Source organism: Melanerpes formicivorus, unplaced genomic scaffold (genome assembly GCF_026170545.1).
Source record: "Melanerpes formicivorus ecotype bairdi unplaced genomic scaffold, bMelFor1.0.p_v2 SCAF_6, whole genome shotgun sequence".
Taxonomy (NCBI): Eukaryota; Metazoa; Chordata; class Aves; order Piciformes; family Picidae; genus Melanerpes; species Melanerpes formicivorus.
This window is the reverse complement of record NW_027142358.1, coordinates 12,575,344-12,594,617: the sequence shown is the minus strand read 5'-3', so window position 1 is coordinate 12,594,617 and position 19,274 is coordinate 12,575,344. Positions and strand designations below refer to the sequence as shown.

General features: G+C 43.5%; 1 protein-coding gene across 1 annotated transcript in view; it reads right to left on the bottom strand.

Annotated features, from left to right (window-relative positions):
* The window catches only part of TLL2 (tolloid like 2), a 91,216-nt gene that overhangs the window by 21,534 nt on the left and 50,408 nt on the right, over positions 1-19,274 (bottom strand). Inside the window, exons 3-10 of the mRNA XM_068139756.1 lie at positions 17,635-17,712; positions 16,220-16,390; positions 14,573-14,690; positions 13,757-13,935; positions 13,318-13,423; positions 7,918-8,042; positions 3,439-3,554; positions 1,396-1,498 (exon numbers count right to left, since the gene is read on the bottom strand). Of these exons, the coding sequence (XP_067995857.1) occupies positions 1,396-1,498; positions 3,439-3,554; positions 7,918-8,042; positions 13,318-13,423; positions 13,757-13,935; positions 14,573-14,690; positions 16,220-16,390; positions 17,635-17,712 (996 nt within the window). The remainder of the gene's footprint in view (positions 1-1,395; positions 1,499-3,438; positions 3,555-7,917; positions 8,043-13,317; positions 13,424-13,756; positions 13,936-14,572; positions 14,691-16,219; positions 16,391-17,634; positions 17,713-19,274) is intronic.

Below are 19,274 nucleotides of genomic sequence, written 5' to 3'. Positions count from 1 at the left end.
TTATACAACATTTAAAGGCTGGGTTTTCACACACTTCCCTGGGAAAATATGCAGCACACATGTATTTTTTTTCTCTACACGAGAAGTCCACACTTTCACAATTCACACTAATCCCCCTCCCCACCCCCCCCCACCAAACTGCTGTCTGTCTGCCTTTTCCAAGCTAATTTCATGGACTCAGCCCTTTGCAGGAGCCATGGCCACTCATGCAAGATCTCCTTCCAGATGGAAACACTCCTGAGTCCACCTGCAGAAGAGGGACAGGGAAATGCTTGGATTCTGAAATACCTTCAAATTACCCAGAAGGAAAAAAAAAAAAAAATGAGGAGCTAAGTTGCAGCTGCTGGAGCAATGTTACCTGAGGCACGTGCAGCAGAAAGCAGCAATGAATGTTGCCAACCTCAAAACAGGCAGGAAGCAGCAAAACTGGCTGCCAGTTCTGCTCTGACAGGAAGGTCCACAGAACTCTCTGGAGAGCAGCATACCTTCAGCCTCAGCACCTTGTGTCAGGGCTGGGATTTCCAGTGAGGCCAAGAGGAGTACCCAGACCTCCCTAAGCCCACTGCCCCCATGCTGACTAGACCAGTCTTATGCAGCAGCATGGGGCACAGAAACTCTAACATGGCTGGTGATGCTACATAACCTGGTTGCTTCTTTCCTTTCAGGAAGAAGGGGTTGCCTAATGCAGCGCAACAAGCTACATGTTGGGGCACTGAGGTCAGGGCATGGAGTCAGGTTCAGAGCCAGTAGCAAAGCAGGTGGGATCCCTGACTGCTCATTCAGGATAAGATGACTTGCAATTAGGAAAGTAGGAGTCAGAAGAACTGAGAGGACACAGAGGAGCTGTACCTCCTTGAGACCTTTGGGTTTGGGAACACAGTAGAGCCCTTGCACAGTCTAATATCCTAAGCATGGTCTATCAAGTTTCCTGCTAGAAGTACAGATATTCAATGTACAGACTACTGTGTGTATTTGCAAACACATATACCTGGGAAATAATGGCAGAACCTTGGGCCAGGAGCTGTATGGCTACTTCATTTTGATTACCTGACAGTTCCACCCTAGTCTTAGGAAAAAGCAATAATAAAACTCCAGAGGCCATATTTTCAGTCCAAGCCATGCCTTTGACTAACTTCCCTCTCTGCCTCACTTCTCAAGCTGGAAGAGGAAGGAATAGTCTTTGTTACCAAAGAGCTGAGATCATGGATCATTTGGTGTGAATATATCAGAGCAACATCTCTGGAGACATTAGCAGATGGCCAATGCACTGGCCAGATGCATGCTGCTTCCAGGTAGAGGTAGGCTGTTTTCTCTTTGTTACCACCACCAACACCCTGCCCAGGGCATCAAGAACACATGAAATGTCATTACAATAAAATGACTACTACTACTCACCCAGTAATGGAGCCTTCCTCCAGTAGCCATCACGCACCTCCACATAATCATACCAGCAAAGGCGACTTTTAAATAGGTCCATTGATGTGAAGTTTAACATAATCTGAAAGGAGAGAGTACACATTTCTCTTTGGGAAGGAGGCTATTTTAAAGAGGATGCCCTACAGATCATGTGCTGCAGTGCTGCCTAAGCGAGTACACAGGAAAAAACAGTTGGACAGTTGGCTGGATTTTTTTAAAGGGCTTTCCTCAAAAAAAAAGGAAAGGCTGTGAAAGATATTGTAATGTAACACTGAAGTACACAACAGAAGACAACACTTTACAACCCATTCTGTAATGCACAGCCACTGCTCCTCAGTTACTAAAATGCTACTTAGGAAAAAGGCCTAATTTTTTTTTAATTAAAAATGTAATCTTAGGTTTTGATTAAGGTGGACACCATAGAGAAACACACTGCCCCAAAACACAGACATTTATATACCCTTATGCAAATGGTGCTTGTAAGAAATAGCTGCTTTTTGCTGACAAGTTCATTCTGCCAACAACACTCATACTATCACAACATGGATGCAACGGAGTTCAGTGGCTTTAGAGCAGAACTCAGCATTAAAATGTTATCTCTTTGGTCTCCTTCCCCTGTAACATGGAACACAGGCTTTGCTCTCAGCCTACGGAAGTCACTGATGAGGTGTACTCTGTAGCGTTTCTTGTCCCTGCAACATTTGACCCATGTATTAGTTCACATCTACAGTCTGCCACAGAAACATTGTTAGATTAAAATAGGTATTTTCCCTCAAAGCCCTGGCTGGATGTGCAGAGTGCAGTCTGTAATGATGTCCTTGATTTTGTTCACACTTTTGCAGTTTTTCTGACTCCAGACAGCAATAGGAGATTCATCTGTTTCTGTGCAGATGAATACTACAAACCCAGTATCTGTTCTAAGCTGATGCCTCCGTGCTATGATGTTACTTTGTACCAGTTGCTGCATTTGATGAAACAGGTTGAGTTGAAGCATTTAATACAAAATTGATTGATTTTTTTTTTTTTTTTAAAACATTAGTGGTTCAGCATTTGGGTTCTGGGTCCTATTCAATACAGCTCTTCTAAGAGGCTGAGAGATGAAGGGAGAATTTACAATATTTACACTGCAAAGCTCCCAGTGCCATAGTTTCCAAACAAGGATGGCTCTTGGCACCTCTGCCCCTGTGAAAGCTGTTCCTGTCACTGGTGGCAAGGAGCTCAGCTCTGCACAGGACTGGGCTTGCAGGTGGCTGAACTAAGTACCACAGGAAGACAGCTGCTGTAAAATGAGTGAGCTCTGCAACTCTTTGTTTGCGTCTGAGTCTCAAGTGCATCTCAAGGGTGGTCCTCAGCAAAGCCACTCTGACGAGGAGCTGCCAAGCTGGGCTGTGCATTCTTGAAGCCTAGTACAGCATGAAAAGCCTGAAGGGCTGGTGTTAGTGGATTAAGGAAAGATTTAATTTCCACAGGAAGATCAATAAAACAAAAGGAGCTGGGAATAAAGTGGACAGGGTGGGTGATTGATGCGCAATGGGGCTCAGCATTTCAAGGTGGGGAGCAGGAGTCTCCTGACAGGGACATTATGCCTGTATGACAGGGGCAGGCCACTGACGTCATTCATGGCTCCTCGGCTCCTTTTGGGACCCTGCTTTGCTGGCACATCTTGTCTAACTCATCTGACCAGGACCTGACTTTTAAAGGTGAGCTCAGGCAGAGTTAGTGGGTGGCAGGAAGTGTCCAAGCAGAGTTCAGCCTTACATTGAGAGGAAGGCTCAGAGATGAACACACCACTCAGACCTGTGAGGAAGGTCTGCTCCAGCATTCTCTCTCCTCTCTTCAGTACTATATATTCCTGAGCCCATCTCTGAGAGGGCGGTGACGGTGCTTAGAAGCCTTTCCAGGCTTCATTCATGCGCTCCAGGAGTGTAGATATTGTTTGGCAGCTGCTAACACTGTCATCACAGGCAAAATTACATGCAAGGCAAGTGCAGAGAATACCTCGTGTGCTGGTGTTGCACCTACCTTCTCGCCTGGGGTCACTGAGATCCTCCAGACACAGTGGGAATAGGAGGGGTAGCCATTTGGAAAGCCAGGAGCTGAGAAATTCCCTGTTGAGTCCTGTAAGGTGTCTCCACAAGCTGTGGGAAAGGGGAAAAAAACCCACAGCAAGAGGGAGTGACCCTCTAGAAGAAATCATGATCTACCAAAATATTTGCACATGTGTGCAGGCTGGTGGCTAGTACCCTAAGGATGTTCATTCATGGTACTAGCCAAAGGTCACTGACCAAAGAGGTAATGCAAAATTTGTCAGAATTACTAGGATAGAATATGATCATAAGGGCATAGGGGAAACAGCTTTCAAAGAAGCACCCTTCTTCCATCATCTTCTCTCCACATGCTGTAACTTTCAGGATGCAGTCCTACTGAGGAATATCTAATCCACAAATCAAACGCAAAATATGAACCCCACCTCACAATCTCAGGACTGCTGCTAGCAAATCTGTTTTCCTTCATTACAAGCTGCTCAATTAAGTTCTCCTTAGTTACCATTGTTATGGTTTTAGTTTTTTTTGAGTTAAAACGTCCTAACAAAAGCAGGGCAAGCCCCACTGCCCTCATGCTTTGGCTGTCCAGCATCTACCCTGCTGTAGCACTGTGAGGGATAAAACATGAACACTGCACTTCACTCTGCTCTCCACCTTCTCTGTTTTCATGGCCTGGTGCAGTTGATGAAATGTAGATCCCAGAGCGACATTTTGGAAGAAAGTAATATACACACACATATGCTCCACTAGGGAACTACAGCTTCCAACATCTGGGAAAGCCATGACTACTGTAGTTCCTGCCCTTTGAGCTGGAACAAGGAGTGACCATTTACATCTGCAGAGCAGCTGACTGCCTAGGTGAGAGGATCACAAATATTGAAGCTCCAATTTCCGTCAGAGTGCTCACTAAACATATGCAAATACCTATTACATGGAGCAGGGACCTTGGCTTGCCTGCTTACCCAGTTGTTTTTCCAGTTTCATAACCTGCTGATGTTATAAAGCTGCCCTTGTCCTGCAACTTGGTTTCCTCAGTGACAGTAAGGCAGCTCCCAAAAATCCCTCATTAGGCAGCAGTACTTGGAAGATCCAAGAAGGCCAAACATCTGTCTCCCTTTCTCATGGAAATGACAGGGGTGCTCCTCTGCCTGATGCTATCACACACTCATTAATCTTTCAGCCATGATTACATTTAGATGGGTGGATCAGAAGATAGAGGTGAAAAGACTGGTCCCATTTAAAAGGTTTAGTATCTTCAAATAGGGAGAGGCTGGCCTTTCAGTGTTGAGCAGAGTGATTCCTTGTACATGCAGGTGGAAGCACGATAACAATAAGCAATTCATATTTGTGTGTAGAGCACAATCGCTTGCAGAGCACAGCAAAAGCAATACAACTGTACTCCATTCAGTAGAAAAGAAGCCAACAGGTTCAGTAAGACTAGTGTTTGGTACTTCTGGGATCCAAAAAAATTATCTGAGGTGGTTTTCCCCCATGGTGAGGAGGCTGTTGCACACACAAGCAGCTAGAAGGGAATAGGTGAAAAGCAGAGAAGGTGAATGCTTCCAAAATCATTCATAAATTAAGTATCTGAGTGACAGACACTTACTGCTCATCAGCTGGTTGTTGGTATGCTTTTGAAAATGCACAGAGAATGGGATGAGATGATACAAGGCAGGACCATTCTCAGTTTTTAGTTTAACTATTCCTGCACAAGTAGCAAAGCTACACAGGCACGTTTCCTTTAGCATAGCACAAGACAGCAGGACACACAGTTTTAAAGTCTTTTGTGGTGACTATTCACCAAATCCTCATGCAGCACCAAATCTAGCATTTACTACTAAAGTAGCAGAATGCATCTTGCCTTCCAGAAATTTCTTCAGCAAATTTCTTTTGGATTCACCTGGCTTAGTACTAACTTTAACCCAGAAGGCATGAGCTTTGGGGAGTTAAGAAGAATTTTAAACCAGCAGGGCTTTAGAATGGAAAAACTAAGCCAGCCCTAACTGTAGCAGCCATGAGAGCTCCAGTCTAATGAGTTGGAGAGCCCTGCCTCTTACAATAGACACAGCAGTCATTGTGGCATGTACCAGGGTGTGCTTGTAACTCATCCTCCATCAGGCTAGCTCTTTTTTGTGGGAATTTTCTCAGGTGTTCTCAGATGGAGTCTCTCTTTCTAGAATGGAAACATCTGCCATTCAACCTCTGGATTACATTGCATTTTACCTAAAAGTCCTCAGCTTGGTTACTGAACAACATTGTCCTCGACCTAAAGTCTCATTCAGATCCTACTTGAACACAAAATTGAATTCCTTTGGTTCTGAACTCCTGTGCTTTGCATTTTGCAGAGGAGGAAAACTTTTCAAGCTACAGATGCGAATGGGAACTGAAGAGGTTAACCTCACTAAATATACTGCACCTCTTCTCTTCAAATGCAACATGTGAATAAATCCCAATGCAAAGCAAGAAAACCAAAAACAAAACCAAACAAAACCCCCAACCCTAAACCAAAACAAAAGATATTTGAAGAAAATTTGTTAGGCCTAAAGTTCTAATCATTCTGGCAACAAATATTTTCTGAACTGCAGTAACTTCTGCTAAAGCTTTGTGGAAAAATCCTAAAAAGTATGAAAGTTCTACTCTGCAAGTGGAAAACTTGAGACTCAGAAGGGTCCTTGCTTTAAAGAAAGTTGTTTTTTTTTTAGCTTTAACCTCGGGCCAAAATGGCTTTTCAGCTTGCCTCAAGACATCCAAACCTGTAGTTGATGCTTCCAGCTATAAGAATGAAAAGCCTGCTCGGACTAAGTTTGATTCAATAAAAACAAAACAAAATAAACATGGTGCAAGGCATCCTTTTCTTTTTAATGAGTATTCAAACAAGCCAATCCCTACATTAATCTATGAGACAATTTTCCAAGAACTCCATCATATTCAACAAAATGCAAATTAGAGAAAATTACAAGCAGAAAAAAAAAGTTATTTAGAACTAGCACACCTAGGAAAGTTACACCACTCAATATAAACTAAGAAATCACCCCCAAACATCACAGACCTTGAAGAACCCATACTCACTGACCTGTATCTGGGTATGGAGAAGCAGAGGTTTTGCAGAACAGCTATTGACCATTTTCCATGGCTGCACGAATTGTTCACCGAGCAGTGGTAGCCAGCCACTTACTTAAAATGTGACTCTCTGTACTGCTAAAATTTATCCCTCTTTCTCACCTTCTCCCCTCTCTCTTTGGTACGCACATTCCAAGAGGATTAATCATTTATGATCACATTAGGTTTATGATCAGTCAAAGCCTCTCTCAACTGGACAAATATGCTGACCAGAATGACCTATTTAGATGATCTCCTAGGCTAAGCTTGCAAAAGAACTTTCTTTCCTTCCTGCATTATTATGAACATTACAGTAATTCTTCAAAATTAGGGCAACCCTTTCATTCTCCAGAATCTTCTCACAGATACTTCATTATCTGCAGAAATTCAGCAGAGCTTGTTAAGTTTTCTATCCCCAAGCATCATACCTCCCATTTTATCTCTTTTCTCAGTTTCTGCAGTCCATGCCATAGGCACCAGATTTGGTGCCATCTTTGCTTCAAGCATCTCTTCATATACTTTCATTCAATCTGTCCTTAAGTCCAGCAGACTGCTTCTCTGAAACATGGTTTTCTCTATTAACCTATTTAGCTAAAACAGCTGCATAAACTTTCACTGTTTAACATCTCAACTTTAAACTGATCTTTTTGTTCTAAGAGGTAAATTTAGTCTTCCAATTGTATCTGTGACCCCAGTGGTCTTTTTGCCAATCTTTTCAGACCCCACATAAAGCAGGACCCAGACTATTAGTGTTTAGTATGTCACACATACATAGATAGGTTCTCTATCAAAGCTCTTCCCAGTCTACCACTCCGTTGGCAGCACACAGAGGAAAACAGTCCTCCCCTGAACAATTTAAAGCACCAGCTTCCAGCACTCAGTTTCCCAAATCAGTATCTTTGAGCTTTCTTCCACGTTACCTCCAAAACCTCAGTACAATACATCATAATCACAGAGATACACTTTCCTTAAGGTTCATCTCTGGGACAACTGTGTAAATAATTCGACAGAAGTTTGATGTTTGATGTGTAGAGACCCCAGTCTAGCAGATATCCCCTCTGCCACTTTGCTAACTCTCAGTCCCCACTCTGTACATCAATTTAATTTTCTGTGAACACAGCCTCCAATGAATCAACCTGAAGCCTTAAGCTGACCAGGAATATTGGCAAAGTACCAATAGGAGGTATGTCAGCCAAGTTCAATTCTCCCACTGCATCAGCCTGAAGCATTTGATGGTCTACCTTTCCTGAGTATCTTTCATCAAATGGATCATTAAGGTGCTCTTGAATTCCAACACATTCTAGGTAAACCATGAGTCTAAAGTAAAGCTGTAGCCACCTTCACAAGCCATATTTACCTGGGCATTTGTACAACTTCCTTGCCTGAGCGATGTCTCCCTGGCTCAGGCGAATACGCTGACCAATAGTTGGCCGGACACCATTATCATCACGACGAGGAAGGATGGTATCAAGGAATACCCCTCTAAAGGGAAGAAGAAAGAAACAAGAAACAGTGAAGTAGGGAAAGTGACATAATGCACAGGAAGTCACCCTTCATCCTGGCAGGCCTCTCATACCATCCCATGGCCATGTATCCCATGCTAACAAGCAAGAGTAATGCACATTGTCAAAACTGCACATCTTAAGGTGGTGGCCTTCTCACTACAGCACATAGCAAGGCAAGTCTGCCAAGCCAGTAAATTCCTCTTTTGATATATCAAAGTTGCTGCTGCCTCTCTTTGAGTGTAGGCACATTCCTTGGCATAAATGTGAAAAGGCAAATAAACATTCCTGCAGAAGATTCATGGCACATCTGGGTCAGTAGGAGCACAGGTTAGACACTTAAGCCAAAGGAGCAGAGGGAAGGGACATTTGTTCAGCAGTAGATAGGTTTGGGCTGTCAGTGACTGAAGTTGCCACAGATAAGACAAAAAGATCTAGTGCTCCACCTTTGTTCTGCATGAGTTTCCAAGCTAACAACTTCACTTGTCTCTGCCTCCTTTACCTCACTACTATTTTTCCCATGTGACAGTTCATATTCAGGAGCTCTCTACTGCACTTCTGAGCTCAATAAAGGATTTAAACTCAGGCTTCACTTCCATCAAAATGCGAAGTCTGTGCATCCAAGCAAGAGCCTGCATGCAAGAGAGACCCCAAGGCAGCATTAGGACTGCCATAATAAAGCAGGAGTAAGGAATCAGAAATCTGAACTTCAGGTTGGTAAAGTCCAAACTGTCATGGCCAGGCTGTCCAGTTGACAGGAACCATTTCATTGCACCCCTGAGTACTTAACAGTCTTGGAGGTGCCAAAGCTAACAGTGAGCTTGAAGCTTCAGCATCAGCTCAATGAGGTAGATTTTTCTTTCTGAAGGACAGGATACAACTGTCAGTAGAGTCTGATGGGAAATCAGGGCAAAAGCAACAATTTTCATGCTGCCTAGTCCAGACACCAGATTCTTCAAGTATGAGTTAAGCTTTAAGTATACAAGTAATTCTGTTCTTTGGGCTGTTCAGAGCCTTAGGAAGGAGTTTAAGAGGGTTTCGTTGCATTGGCTTTATTTTAAATAAAAATTGCAACTAGAGTATTTGGATCACAGCTGTCCAAAGATGCAGTCAGTATTACTGAATGGAAAACATAATTCTATTAAACATAGTGAGTGGGGAAAATCATCTGTAAATATTCAAACTGAAGAAAGAGAGTGGAAGGAATTTCATCTGTTTTGAAAACTGGAATCAGATCTTGTATGTGGGATTTTTTTCCAGTGGTAGGAAAATTCCTGATCGGCACTAAAGTCAGTGCTTACAAGCTTTGAGTTGAGCCCACCAAATTTTGACTGACAAATTCAGGCTGGCATTCTACATGGTAGCTGCATGCCTCAGGCTGAATTTATTTAAGTCTATGTATCAAAAATAAATCCTCCAATTCCAGAAATATCATGAACAGATACAAAACAGGTCTGTTTGTCCACAGTAAGTGTTCAAACCTCCTAGGAGTTTACAGAAGAATTTGGTATTTAGCAGGGACATACTTCTGTGGCCAGTGAAATACTTTCTGCAGATCTCCAGGCTCCACCAGAGAAGAATGACAATATTTAATAGAGAAACCACCACTTGCACATGCATGCTTTTGATTCTCTTTCCCATTTCAGCCTTCACAACTGTATACTCACAGCTCCCAGCCTTCTGCATCTAGCATACACCTAAGGTATTACTCACACAATGCAACCCCCCCACATTTTCAAATTACCCTTGTTACCTGCCAAACACATTTTCTTCTAGAAGGTTGCAGCAGTAAGATTTCTAATTTTGCTTTTTTCCACTGACTGAATTTAGTGCTCCCTTCACATGCATTGTTGAATGTGGCTCCAAATCAGGAAGCACTAAGTATAGTTCCTCTCATTTTCCAGTCAGAGGAACTCAGAACAGAGGAGAGGCTTCCTGGCTTAAATCACACAGGTTCCAGCACTCCCGTGCAGTTCACCAGTATCATCTGCTTAACAAGACTTAGGATGTTAAGCTGAACATTTGGCAAGTCTCTCTAAGAGCAGTGATACTTTGTCTCACCAATAAATAAACATCAAGCAGGCATCATTAAACAGAGCAGCTCAGGAACTCTTAACACTAGAGTCAATCTTGAATAAGATACATAAATTCGCCTTCCAAAGGTAGAAAAAGAACCCAGGAACCCTGGATGCCCCCTTCTCCTGCTGTCCAGTCATAAGCTGAAGATGAACTAGTTACCTAAGTCAAGTGCAACAACCCACCATTGCTACCAGCCAAGAACAACAGAGCTTGAGAAGAGATACTCTCAAGAATCATTAGCATCTACATAGTACTCTGAATCTGTAAAGCATCATGCAAACATTGTGAAATTATCAGCTGAACTCAAGAAATAATGAACATTCACCTCCAATCTGAGGGCAACAGATACTGCCATTTAAATACCACTCAAGCCAGCAGATATCCAAGGCAAGTTAAACACTCAGCTGCAGGCAGCTGCATTTTGTCCCAGTGCTGGTTTTACATCCCCATTTGCAGAGGAGAGACAAAGTAACTGTACTTCATGCAATAAAACCTGTAGAGGATGTGTATGTGCCTTGTGCAGGACTGGGATGTTGTCCTGCAAACACCTCAAGATGCCCCTTGACATGAAGGCAGTGTTACCTGCATCCTGATTCAAACATGAGTTTTATAGAGGTCATATTTTGTAACCCCAAGCCATGCTGCCATGTCTAGTAGCAGAGCTTGGTGAATTAAGGTGACTCATTAATTCTTCTGTGGAGGTTTAAATATTCTTTTTTGCTAAGTTGCTGTTTAAGTTTCTTGATAGCTATAAAAGAATTAGTTTGATGAGACAGCAACATTGAGTGTAATTTGCTGCCATGCCTGTAAAGAATGCACCAGGAAATAAAACCTGCAGTCACACTCTGCAAAGCAGGAAACTTTCTGACAAGAACAGAAATTTCCATGGTAAAAACTTGTTACTGCTGTCACTACATCTCTTTTGCCATCCTCCTGTTCCTATATTGTCCCTGCTCGCTACAGGGGGGTTGAACTAGTTGACCTTTGGACGTCTCTTCCAAACCAAACCATTCTATGATTCTACTAGCTACAGACACAAATGAGAGATATGTTCTGCTGTGAACTGAAAACGAGGAGTCACTCATACAGTAATCTTCAAAAGTACTACTGAAAAGAATGTCCGCTGATAGGACTGGTTGTGTCTCAGAAAAACTGTCCCTTTCTGTCCTAACTACAAAGTTTAGGATAAAATGGGCCCAGGATTTGCAGCAGCACTTGACCACAGCAAATACCATTCAATTTGCTATCATCAACATTCACAAGAGTTGCAAACAATAATGCTTTGCTAAATGCCATCTAAACATTGCTTCAAGACACCAAGTCAGAGACACAGCTCTTAGTGCTTCACATCCTCCTCATTCACACAGCCTGTCTCCACTGCTGGGGTGCTCATACCATCCTTTTCCTGTGTGGACTTTACAGCGTTTGCTAATGTGTTAACGCACCCACTCCAGCTCTTCCCTTGCAGGGTCTTCTAGAGGCCCTCTTTCATTCCTAGCCACTGATTCTTATGAAATTTGCAGGAGATAGTATCTTCACAAGTTCTGTGGTTTTGTCAGTTTGGGTTGTATTTGGCCAGTACTTGCAAAACTCAGTAAGATGGGAAGGAGACATACGTGCACTCAAATCTCTGCTGATTAACTGAGGTAAGCATCGTTTCCTTAGGAGAGAAGATGTCGACAGGTCTTGCTAAACTGAGAGCCTGTTCCCAGCATGGCCTGTTTACAGTGAGAGCACAATCAGCCCACAGAGGCACTTAGTGCTCAGTTCAATTACTGCACAAAGACTGCTACTGGGGTGAGGGTGGGTCACAGAGACAAAGAGCTTAAAGAAAACAGACTTTAAAAATCCTATTAAGCACCAATTTAAATTTAGAAGGACTCTTGCCATTTTTATCCCTTTTTGGCCCAGCAGTGTTCTGAAGGACCCTGGTTTTCAAGAGACACAAACTCAAAGGCATCCACAATATAAATAGCAGTAATAACTTAATCCTGCTTTTGTGCAAGACAATTCTAACCATTTAGAGCTAGCAAATGCTGGAAGGGTCCAGCAGATGCCTCGAGGGAAGAAAAACTATTTGCTTTGGGTATCTGAACCAAAGAAATCTCTAAAGGCTGCAAAGCTCCCTTGTCCAGCCACCATCTCCTCCTGCCAGTACAAGCAGCATTTCGGCAACTTTTATAATTTTCCCCTGGTTGATTAGAAGAAATAAAAGCACAAAAATAATAGGCTAGGCTTGGCACTTCCATACAACTGGGGACAAAAATAAAAAACTTAAAAGCCTCAAAGACACCTTTAATTTTTTCAAGATAAAGTTCTCAAGAGTGTGAATATTTGTGCTCTGCCTCTCATCCCCATTACTCCTGATACGCAGTGAAGGAAAGCTCTTAGGAGGGAGCAACAACTGGATTTCTGGGGAAAAAAAATAACAACAACTTCAACTAATGCCACAAAATCAAGGTGGTCATCCAGTAACTCTCACACCAAATCCAGGAAATAAGTAACTATGTTCATTTCACCTCTCTATCCAGTAGAGCTGTCTGATCAGAAAATGGGTTCCCTCTGGAGGGATGAGATGAGAGTCAAAGGCAAACAGCCTACACAGAAACTGCCCAGTTAGTTGAGACAGGAACAGGACTGAAAACTCTATGAAGAACCTAGTCAAACAGAATCACAGAGCTGCAGAGACCCTGATCTAAAGCATGGGCATGAATGTTCAGAAGAATACACAAGTAATTAATGAGCTTGAGCTTAAATTCTCCCTCGGCAAAGTTGCTAAGGATTCTGAGCTTTTGCATTGTGAATCTTAAGCACAAGCTGGACCACCAAAAAATTCAAAGACAATTTTAGTATTACGCTTCTTGCATGTGGGCAGACATGCACACACACCCCCCTGCTGCCTGGGAAGGTTGCTAAACATGGTAACATTGCTTTGGATGCCTCTGAGATTATCAGCACTGGGTGAAAAGAGTGGGAAGGGGAAACCAGGAGCTCATCTTCCTTCATCTTTTTTGCTTTTTCTCAAATATTGCTCAAGTTTTGCAATGCAGAGGAGCTCACTGTAACTGCCATATACCTCTGCAATAGATCACAGGTCTCCTGGGTTCCATGTATCCCCCAGAGTCAACCACAACTACTGAAAATAGCCCTAAGGACATGTGACCTTGGATTATCACCTGGAAAATGTGTTCCTAGCATAGTGCATGATGCTGTCAAAGTCATAAGTCTCTCCCAGTGAGTTCACTTCCCCAGCTTCCATCTTTAAAAAGTTGTACTCTTGACCTGTGATGCCAAACACAAAGAAGAAAGAAGAAACCTATTACTTAAAAAACCCACCACCACAAAAAACACCACCACCACCAAAAAAAAAAATCCCACAACACAGACTCCCCCTATTTCTGGGAGCCTAGAATGAAAAGGATATACTCTTACATTCTAGCAGTTTCAGCTAGACATTCAAAATTCATCCAGCTATCTTGACCCTTATTCGAGGTAAGGGCTAGCAATATTTCCTCTTCATTTCAGCTCACAGACCATTCAGGTTTTCTCTAAGTCCAGCAGGAAGTTTTCCACCCACCCAAAAGCCAGGTGGAATAACCTGAAGTGTTATTTTACCTTGCTGGATGTTCTCTCTGATGATTGTGACATGCTGGTCCCTGTCAGGTCGTGTGTGCTCGTGCCAAAATCCCACCACGTGACCCAGCTCATGAGCCACAATACCAAATTTGTCACAGTTCTTTCCAATGGATATAGCCTGAGGGCCACCTCCTCGGCGACCCACATATGAGCAACATCTGGAAAAGAAAACCCACAAACTCATGGAAAACCAGTGAACTGAGGAAGTCTGAGACACAGAAACAGAGGATGGCATCAGGGTCCAGGCCAGGCATTGCATACTATATGTACTCAAGTGTATGTGTGTTTGTATGTATAAAGATAGCATGTAAATGCATATCTTTAAAAATGCATATATACACTTAAGTGTTATTCCAGGAAAAAATATCCAGAAGGGTTTAGGATCTTCTTCTGAGCAAATTTGGATGTTAGGAGCAAGTTCTTTACCATGAGAGTAGTGGAACACTGGGACAAGTTACCTAGGGGAGTGCTGGGGCACCATTCCTGGAGATATTCAAGGTGAGGCTCAACAGGACTCTAGGCAGCCTGATTTAGCTGAGGATGCCCTGCTTACTGCAGAAGGGGTTGGACTAGATGACCTTTGGAGGTCACTTTCAACCCAGACCATTCTGCGATTCTGTGAAATTCTTCATTGTCCTGTCAGTCCTTACTGGAAGTGACCAGATGCATTTCTGGGATAGATTTTGCCACGTAGCCATTGGTCTATTCTGACCAAAGCCAGACATGCAAAGCCATTTGTCAACAAAAGGAGCATCTGCAACGTAGACAGCTGCAAGAAATGTGTGTGCCACTTACCCACACGTTCTGTATGTGAACACAATGAAACTCTCTTCATCTGTTCTCTCCACAAATGTCACACAAGTGTGTTTCTCCCAGTGCCTCATTGCTTGCTTAAAGATAGCCCTTTGGCTTCCTGAAAAAGAAATCCAAGAAGAGGAAACAGTTAAGGCATGGCTTTCAGGAAAATCTCTAATGGACTTCATCTGTACAGGGGAACAGTCAATCTGCCCAATGGTCAATCTCATACCTGTAGACATTTCTAGGAATCTCAGGCTCACGTCCAACTACAGAACTAACTTACTGTATCATCCTTTTCTCTCCTCAAGCTTGATGAATTAATTGTTCTAATTAAACAGATAGCAAACTTGGTCAAGCATATCAATATTTCTGCATTTGAGAAATGTCACCTCACTAAGTGGGGGTCATTCTGACAGAGCTGCTGGATGTTCTGATCCGAGCACCATCTCATGACTCAATGTAACATATCTGCAAAAATCTTTCAAGACCCAGGAATCTCAGGAGTGCTCCAGATGGTCCTCAAAACTAAGAAAAAGCTCTCTTCAAGTAGTTTATCTTTAAAATTGAAAGCAAAAAATCTAGAGGAATTAGAGACAATCCCAGGGCAGTATAAGAAGGTGTAGAGATAGAAGGTGTAGGGACAATTCAGCACCTGAACAGAGACACCTAAGAAGTAGGGTATTATGACCATCCCACACTAGCAAGATGACAGGCTACACAGTATCCCCTCCATAGGAACCAGGTTACCTCCATCAGTCACTCAGCAGCAGCCAGAATAGTAATACAGGCAGCAGGGAAGTGCTGCCCCAGAGTGGTACAGTCTCAGGAGCCTTCCCTACAGTACTGCCTTTCCAGCATAGCCTCTGGTACACACAGGGCTGCAGAGTAAGCTGGCATTATCAAGAGGGACTTGAGAGTGGAAAAAGGCCAGAAGTACCTCAGAAAGGCACAAGGTATACAGAAAGGAGGTCCAGGGTGTGATTAAGCTGAGGCAAAACACCAAACTGAACTCAAGAGAGAAACGTGCTATGGCAAGAGCTGCTTTTACACAGCAACCTAGTTAGTGTGTTGGGACACATACAACAGAGAAGACTCTCTCATCAGACCCTGAGGGATGGGGACAGCTGTTCTCTGACACATGTGGGGGCACAGCTGTGAATAGCAGGCTACTTAATATCCTGCCAGGTTGCATGAGCTCCTTTGTTTACAGGTGAAGAAAAGACCCTTCCACATGGGCTTCACAAACTGCTGGCAGCAGCGTGGGTGCTGGGACAAAGTACGTGGGGAACCCAAGGGAATAATGTTTGCTAGATCTAAGCAGGAGATGGGTGGAGGCAGACTTCTGTTCCTCTTCCAATAGCAGAAGGATCCTTGTCTGGAAACACAGAAGATGAGCACAGGTGCTAGCCCCTGAAGCAATCAAGAAAAGTGACCAAGTCACACAATTATTTCTTGGACTCCAAGAGAAGGACCATCTCATTGCACACTTCAGTCTCAAGCTTCCCTGTGCAACCTCGTGCCCACCCTGCCTCTGGAGGAAGGCTCCCAAGGACCTGTTTTTTATGGGAAAGCTCTGCTCCAGAGACCTGCTACACATTTTGAGACACCCCTGAACAAACAGGGAACAATGTTTTCACTACTGACCAGTGAAATTTCCTCCGATCACATAGGGGATGATCCCCCCTGGCCAGATCCTCTCAGCCCTGGATGTGGTTGCCCTGCGCACTCTGGGAGAGGAGTGTGTGTCCATCCCAAACTCATCCTGATATTCCTTCCTCTTCGGTCCTCTCACAAGCATTGTGTCCTGCTTTCTGTCTGCAAGACAGAGTGGCAACACTGTTTAAATCCTCTTTAGTTCCAGGTGCAGCCCTCAAGTAATACCCTGGAGCTTCAGAAAAAGAAAAACAGAAAAAGCAAGATGTTAACCAAACCAGAAGCCACAGACAGGTTTGCCAGTGATTTGTTTGTGACTGTAACAAGCTAGCCCTTCCTGCCTTGGACCCTTCATATACACTATGCCAAATCTCTGTCCATACATGGAAAACAACAGCCCCTCCTGCACACAGTGGGTTGCAAATATCTTGCATAGAGAAGACCAGTCCCATGGGAATGTCTGTACGATTACAGGTCTGGACTGATCCCATAAGCAATGCCTTGCCTATATGAGTGGGAGAAGCCACCTGCAAAATTTGTCCTGGGTGACTTCAGGGAACAGAATTTTAAACTGATTCAGTTGAAACATCCCTCCAGCAAGGGGCAGCTAGCTAGCGTTACACTCTCTGCCTTAGAGTAAAACATTTTTGCTGTCCTGGTGACAGTTATGGCTACCTGTATGTACTGGGTCTGGCTGGGATGGAGGTGACTTTCTTCATAGCAGCCAGTAAGGTACTACTATATTTTGGATTTGTGGCTAAAAAAGTGTTGATAACATACCAGTCTTCAGAGTATTGCTGAAAAGTGCTTGCACAATGGCAAAGCTTTCTTTTTCTCATACTACTGAGCCTCATCCACTACTCAGGCAAGTAGGCATGAGGTAGGCAAGAATCTGGGAGATGATGGAGCTGGCATAGCTGAACCAAACTGGCCAAATGGGCATCCTATACCATATGTCATCATACGTAGCAAAACAAACCAAAATAAAACCTCTGCAGTTTTGTCTCCTAAGGTAGCCATTGCTCAGAAACTGGCTAGGCATCGGTTTGCACAGGGATAGGGGTTTTTTGGATTGTCTCTTCACTTATTAAATTGTCTTTACCTCAGCTAATGAGTTTTCCTACTTTTACTTTTCCTGCTCTCTCACCCTTCTTGCTAGAGGAGGGACAGTGACTGAGCAGCTGTGTGGGTGCTTGGCTGCTGGCTGGGGCCAACCCACCACACTATAGAAGGGAAGCCCACCCTTGCAGAGAGTCCACCAACAGCAACAAAAGCAGACACCTGAGCAGGGCTGGTCTCCTAGACATGAAGGCATACACTTGTACAAGGAACAAAACACGGTTTTACAGGGAATAAAAAAAAATGAATAAAAGATACCCAAAGGTCTGGGTGGGGTACCACATTACCCTTTTTAACTGCTTTGTAACTATGATCAGTTGAAGTGGCGTTTTCACTTGACACATGAGACTCTTCTCCCAGGCCTCCTACAAAGGAAAAAAGAGCAGAGACACATGGTGTGAGTTGGCTAGCAGAGCTCTGACATGTAAAGGACAGCAGCTACCAGTGATGTCATCTCAGGGCTTGCTGGCTACAGGAAATGATCTCCCTGTACAGAGATAAGAGTCTCTTAAGTCTGATAAAGCTCGGCTCTTCTCCTGGATTTGCTCCTAGCCTAGAGTGACACCTTGTAATCTGTGCCTTAATTTCCACATACACTGAATAGGCAGAAAGTGTCTTGTAGGGAAGGCTAACCTTATGGAGATTTACTGAGAACAGGAGCTATACAAGGAGAATGGTAGCAACAGTAAGTACCACTGTTAAATCTCAAAGTCAAAAAGGTACACTGTCAAGGCAAAGAACTCTCTACATTCAGACAAGAACACTCTAATCAATTCTTATACATCTAACCTGAAATCAGCTTTATCTGAAAATGAAAGGCCTTCTCAGTGATGCTAGTACCCACTGGTTACCAAAGCAGGAAGAAATGACATGTTAGCTTCTGAGTACTTCTTGTTCTCCATCCAGCACCAGCTACCCCTCTCTTTTGGAACAGCACTGCTAGGCACAGGGAGGTCCCTGTCTTGTCCATCTAAATGGCTCCCCCCAGCTTACTTACCAAAACAAAACTGGTTGGTCCCATGATTGAGTGTTCCCTGCCTGACTTTCCTATTTCCTTGTAGAAAACCAATTCATAACGTTCCTGTGACATGCAAGACACCAACATGTTAAGGGAGGGATTTGACTGTTTGATGTCACAGTTACTGGTCACAGAAACTACAGGAGTTCCATGGCATCTTTGTACCAGCACTGTGCCTGACCCTCTCCTTTCCTGCAAAGAGCACTGCTGCCTCCTCTCCCCACCAGTGCACTATAGCACAGCAATGGTGGAAACAGCATGCAGGGGCTGCAAAAGCAACTTCACCAAGCTAAGCAGCTCAGCACACCAAGGGGGCTGAGAGGCCTCAGAGCATCCAGAATCCTCTATCATAAGGTGAAGACTCAGGGTGAGATCTTAGCAATATGACTTTGTTTTGGGAAGCTAGGGAAGAGACAGAGACCCCTGTCTATACCTCCTACTAGTCTTTTGACCATTAAGGTACCATAATACATAGCAACAGCTCAGTACTTAAGTTTTTCTGATGTAAGATGTAGGATCTTCCCTCAATACTGGATCCATTTTGCCACAGAAAAAGATTTTAAATGTCACCAGTGCCAGAAACTGATCTAAACCAAACAATAACTTGTTCACATTTCTTTTTCAAAGTTCTGCCCACAGTAAAGGCAAATAGCAAGTGTGCCAACTCACCTGTGCTGCAGGAAGCAAATTGTGATCTCTCTCCCTTACATAATGTTTACCACTGAAGACTGACTTCTGTAAGTGCCATTCTGTAAATGTCCGTACTAAGATCTACAGACAGTCCTCTCATGAGCAGCACATAAGGGAGAATCACAACCAGGTAACACAGGAGAACAACTGAGTTCCACTTCATATACACATAGAAAGGTGCCAGACACACTCAAATTCTGAAAGTTCACAGGCAGCTCA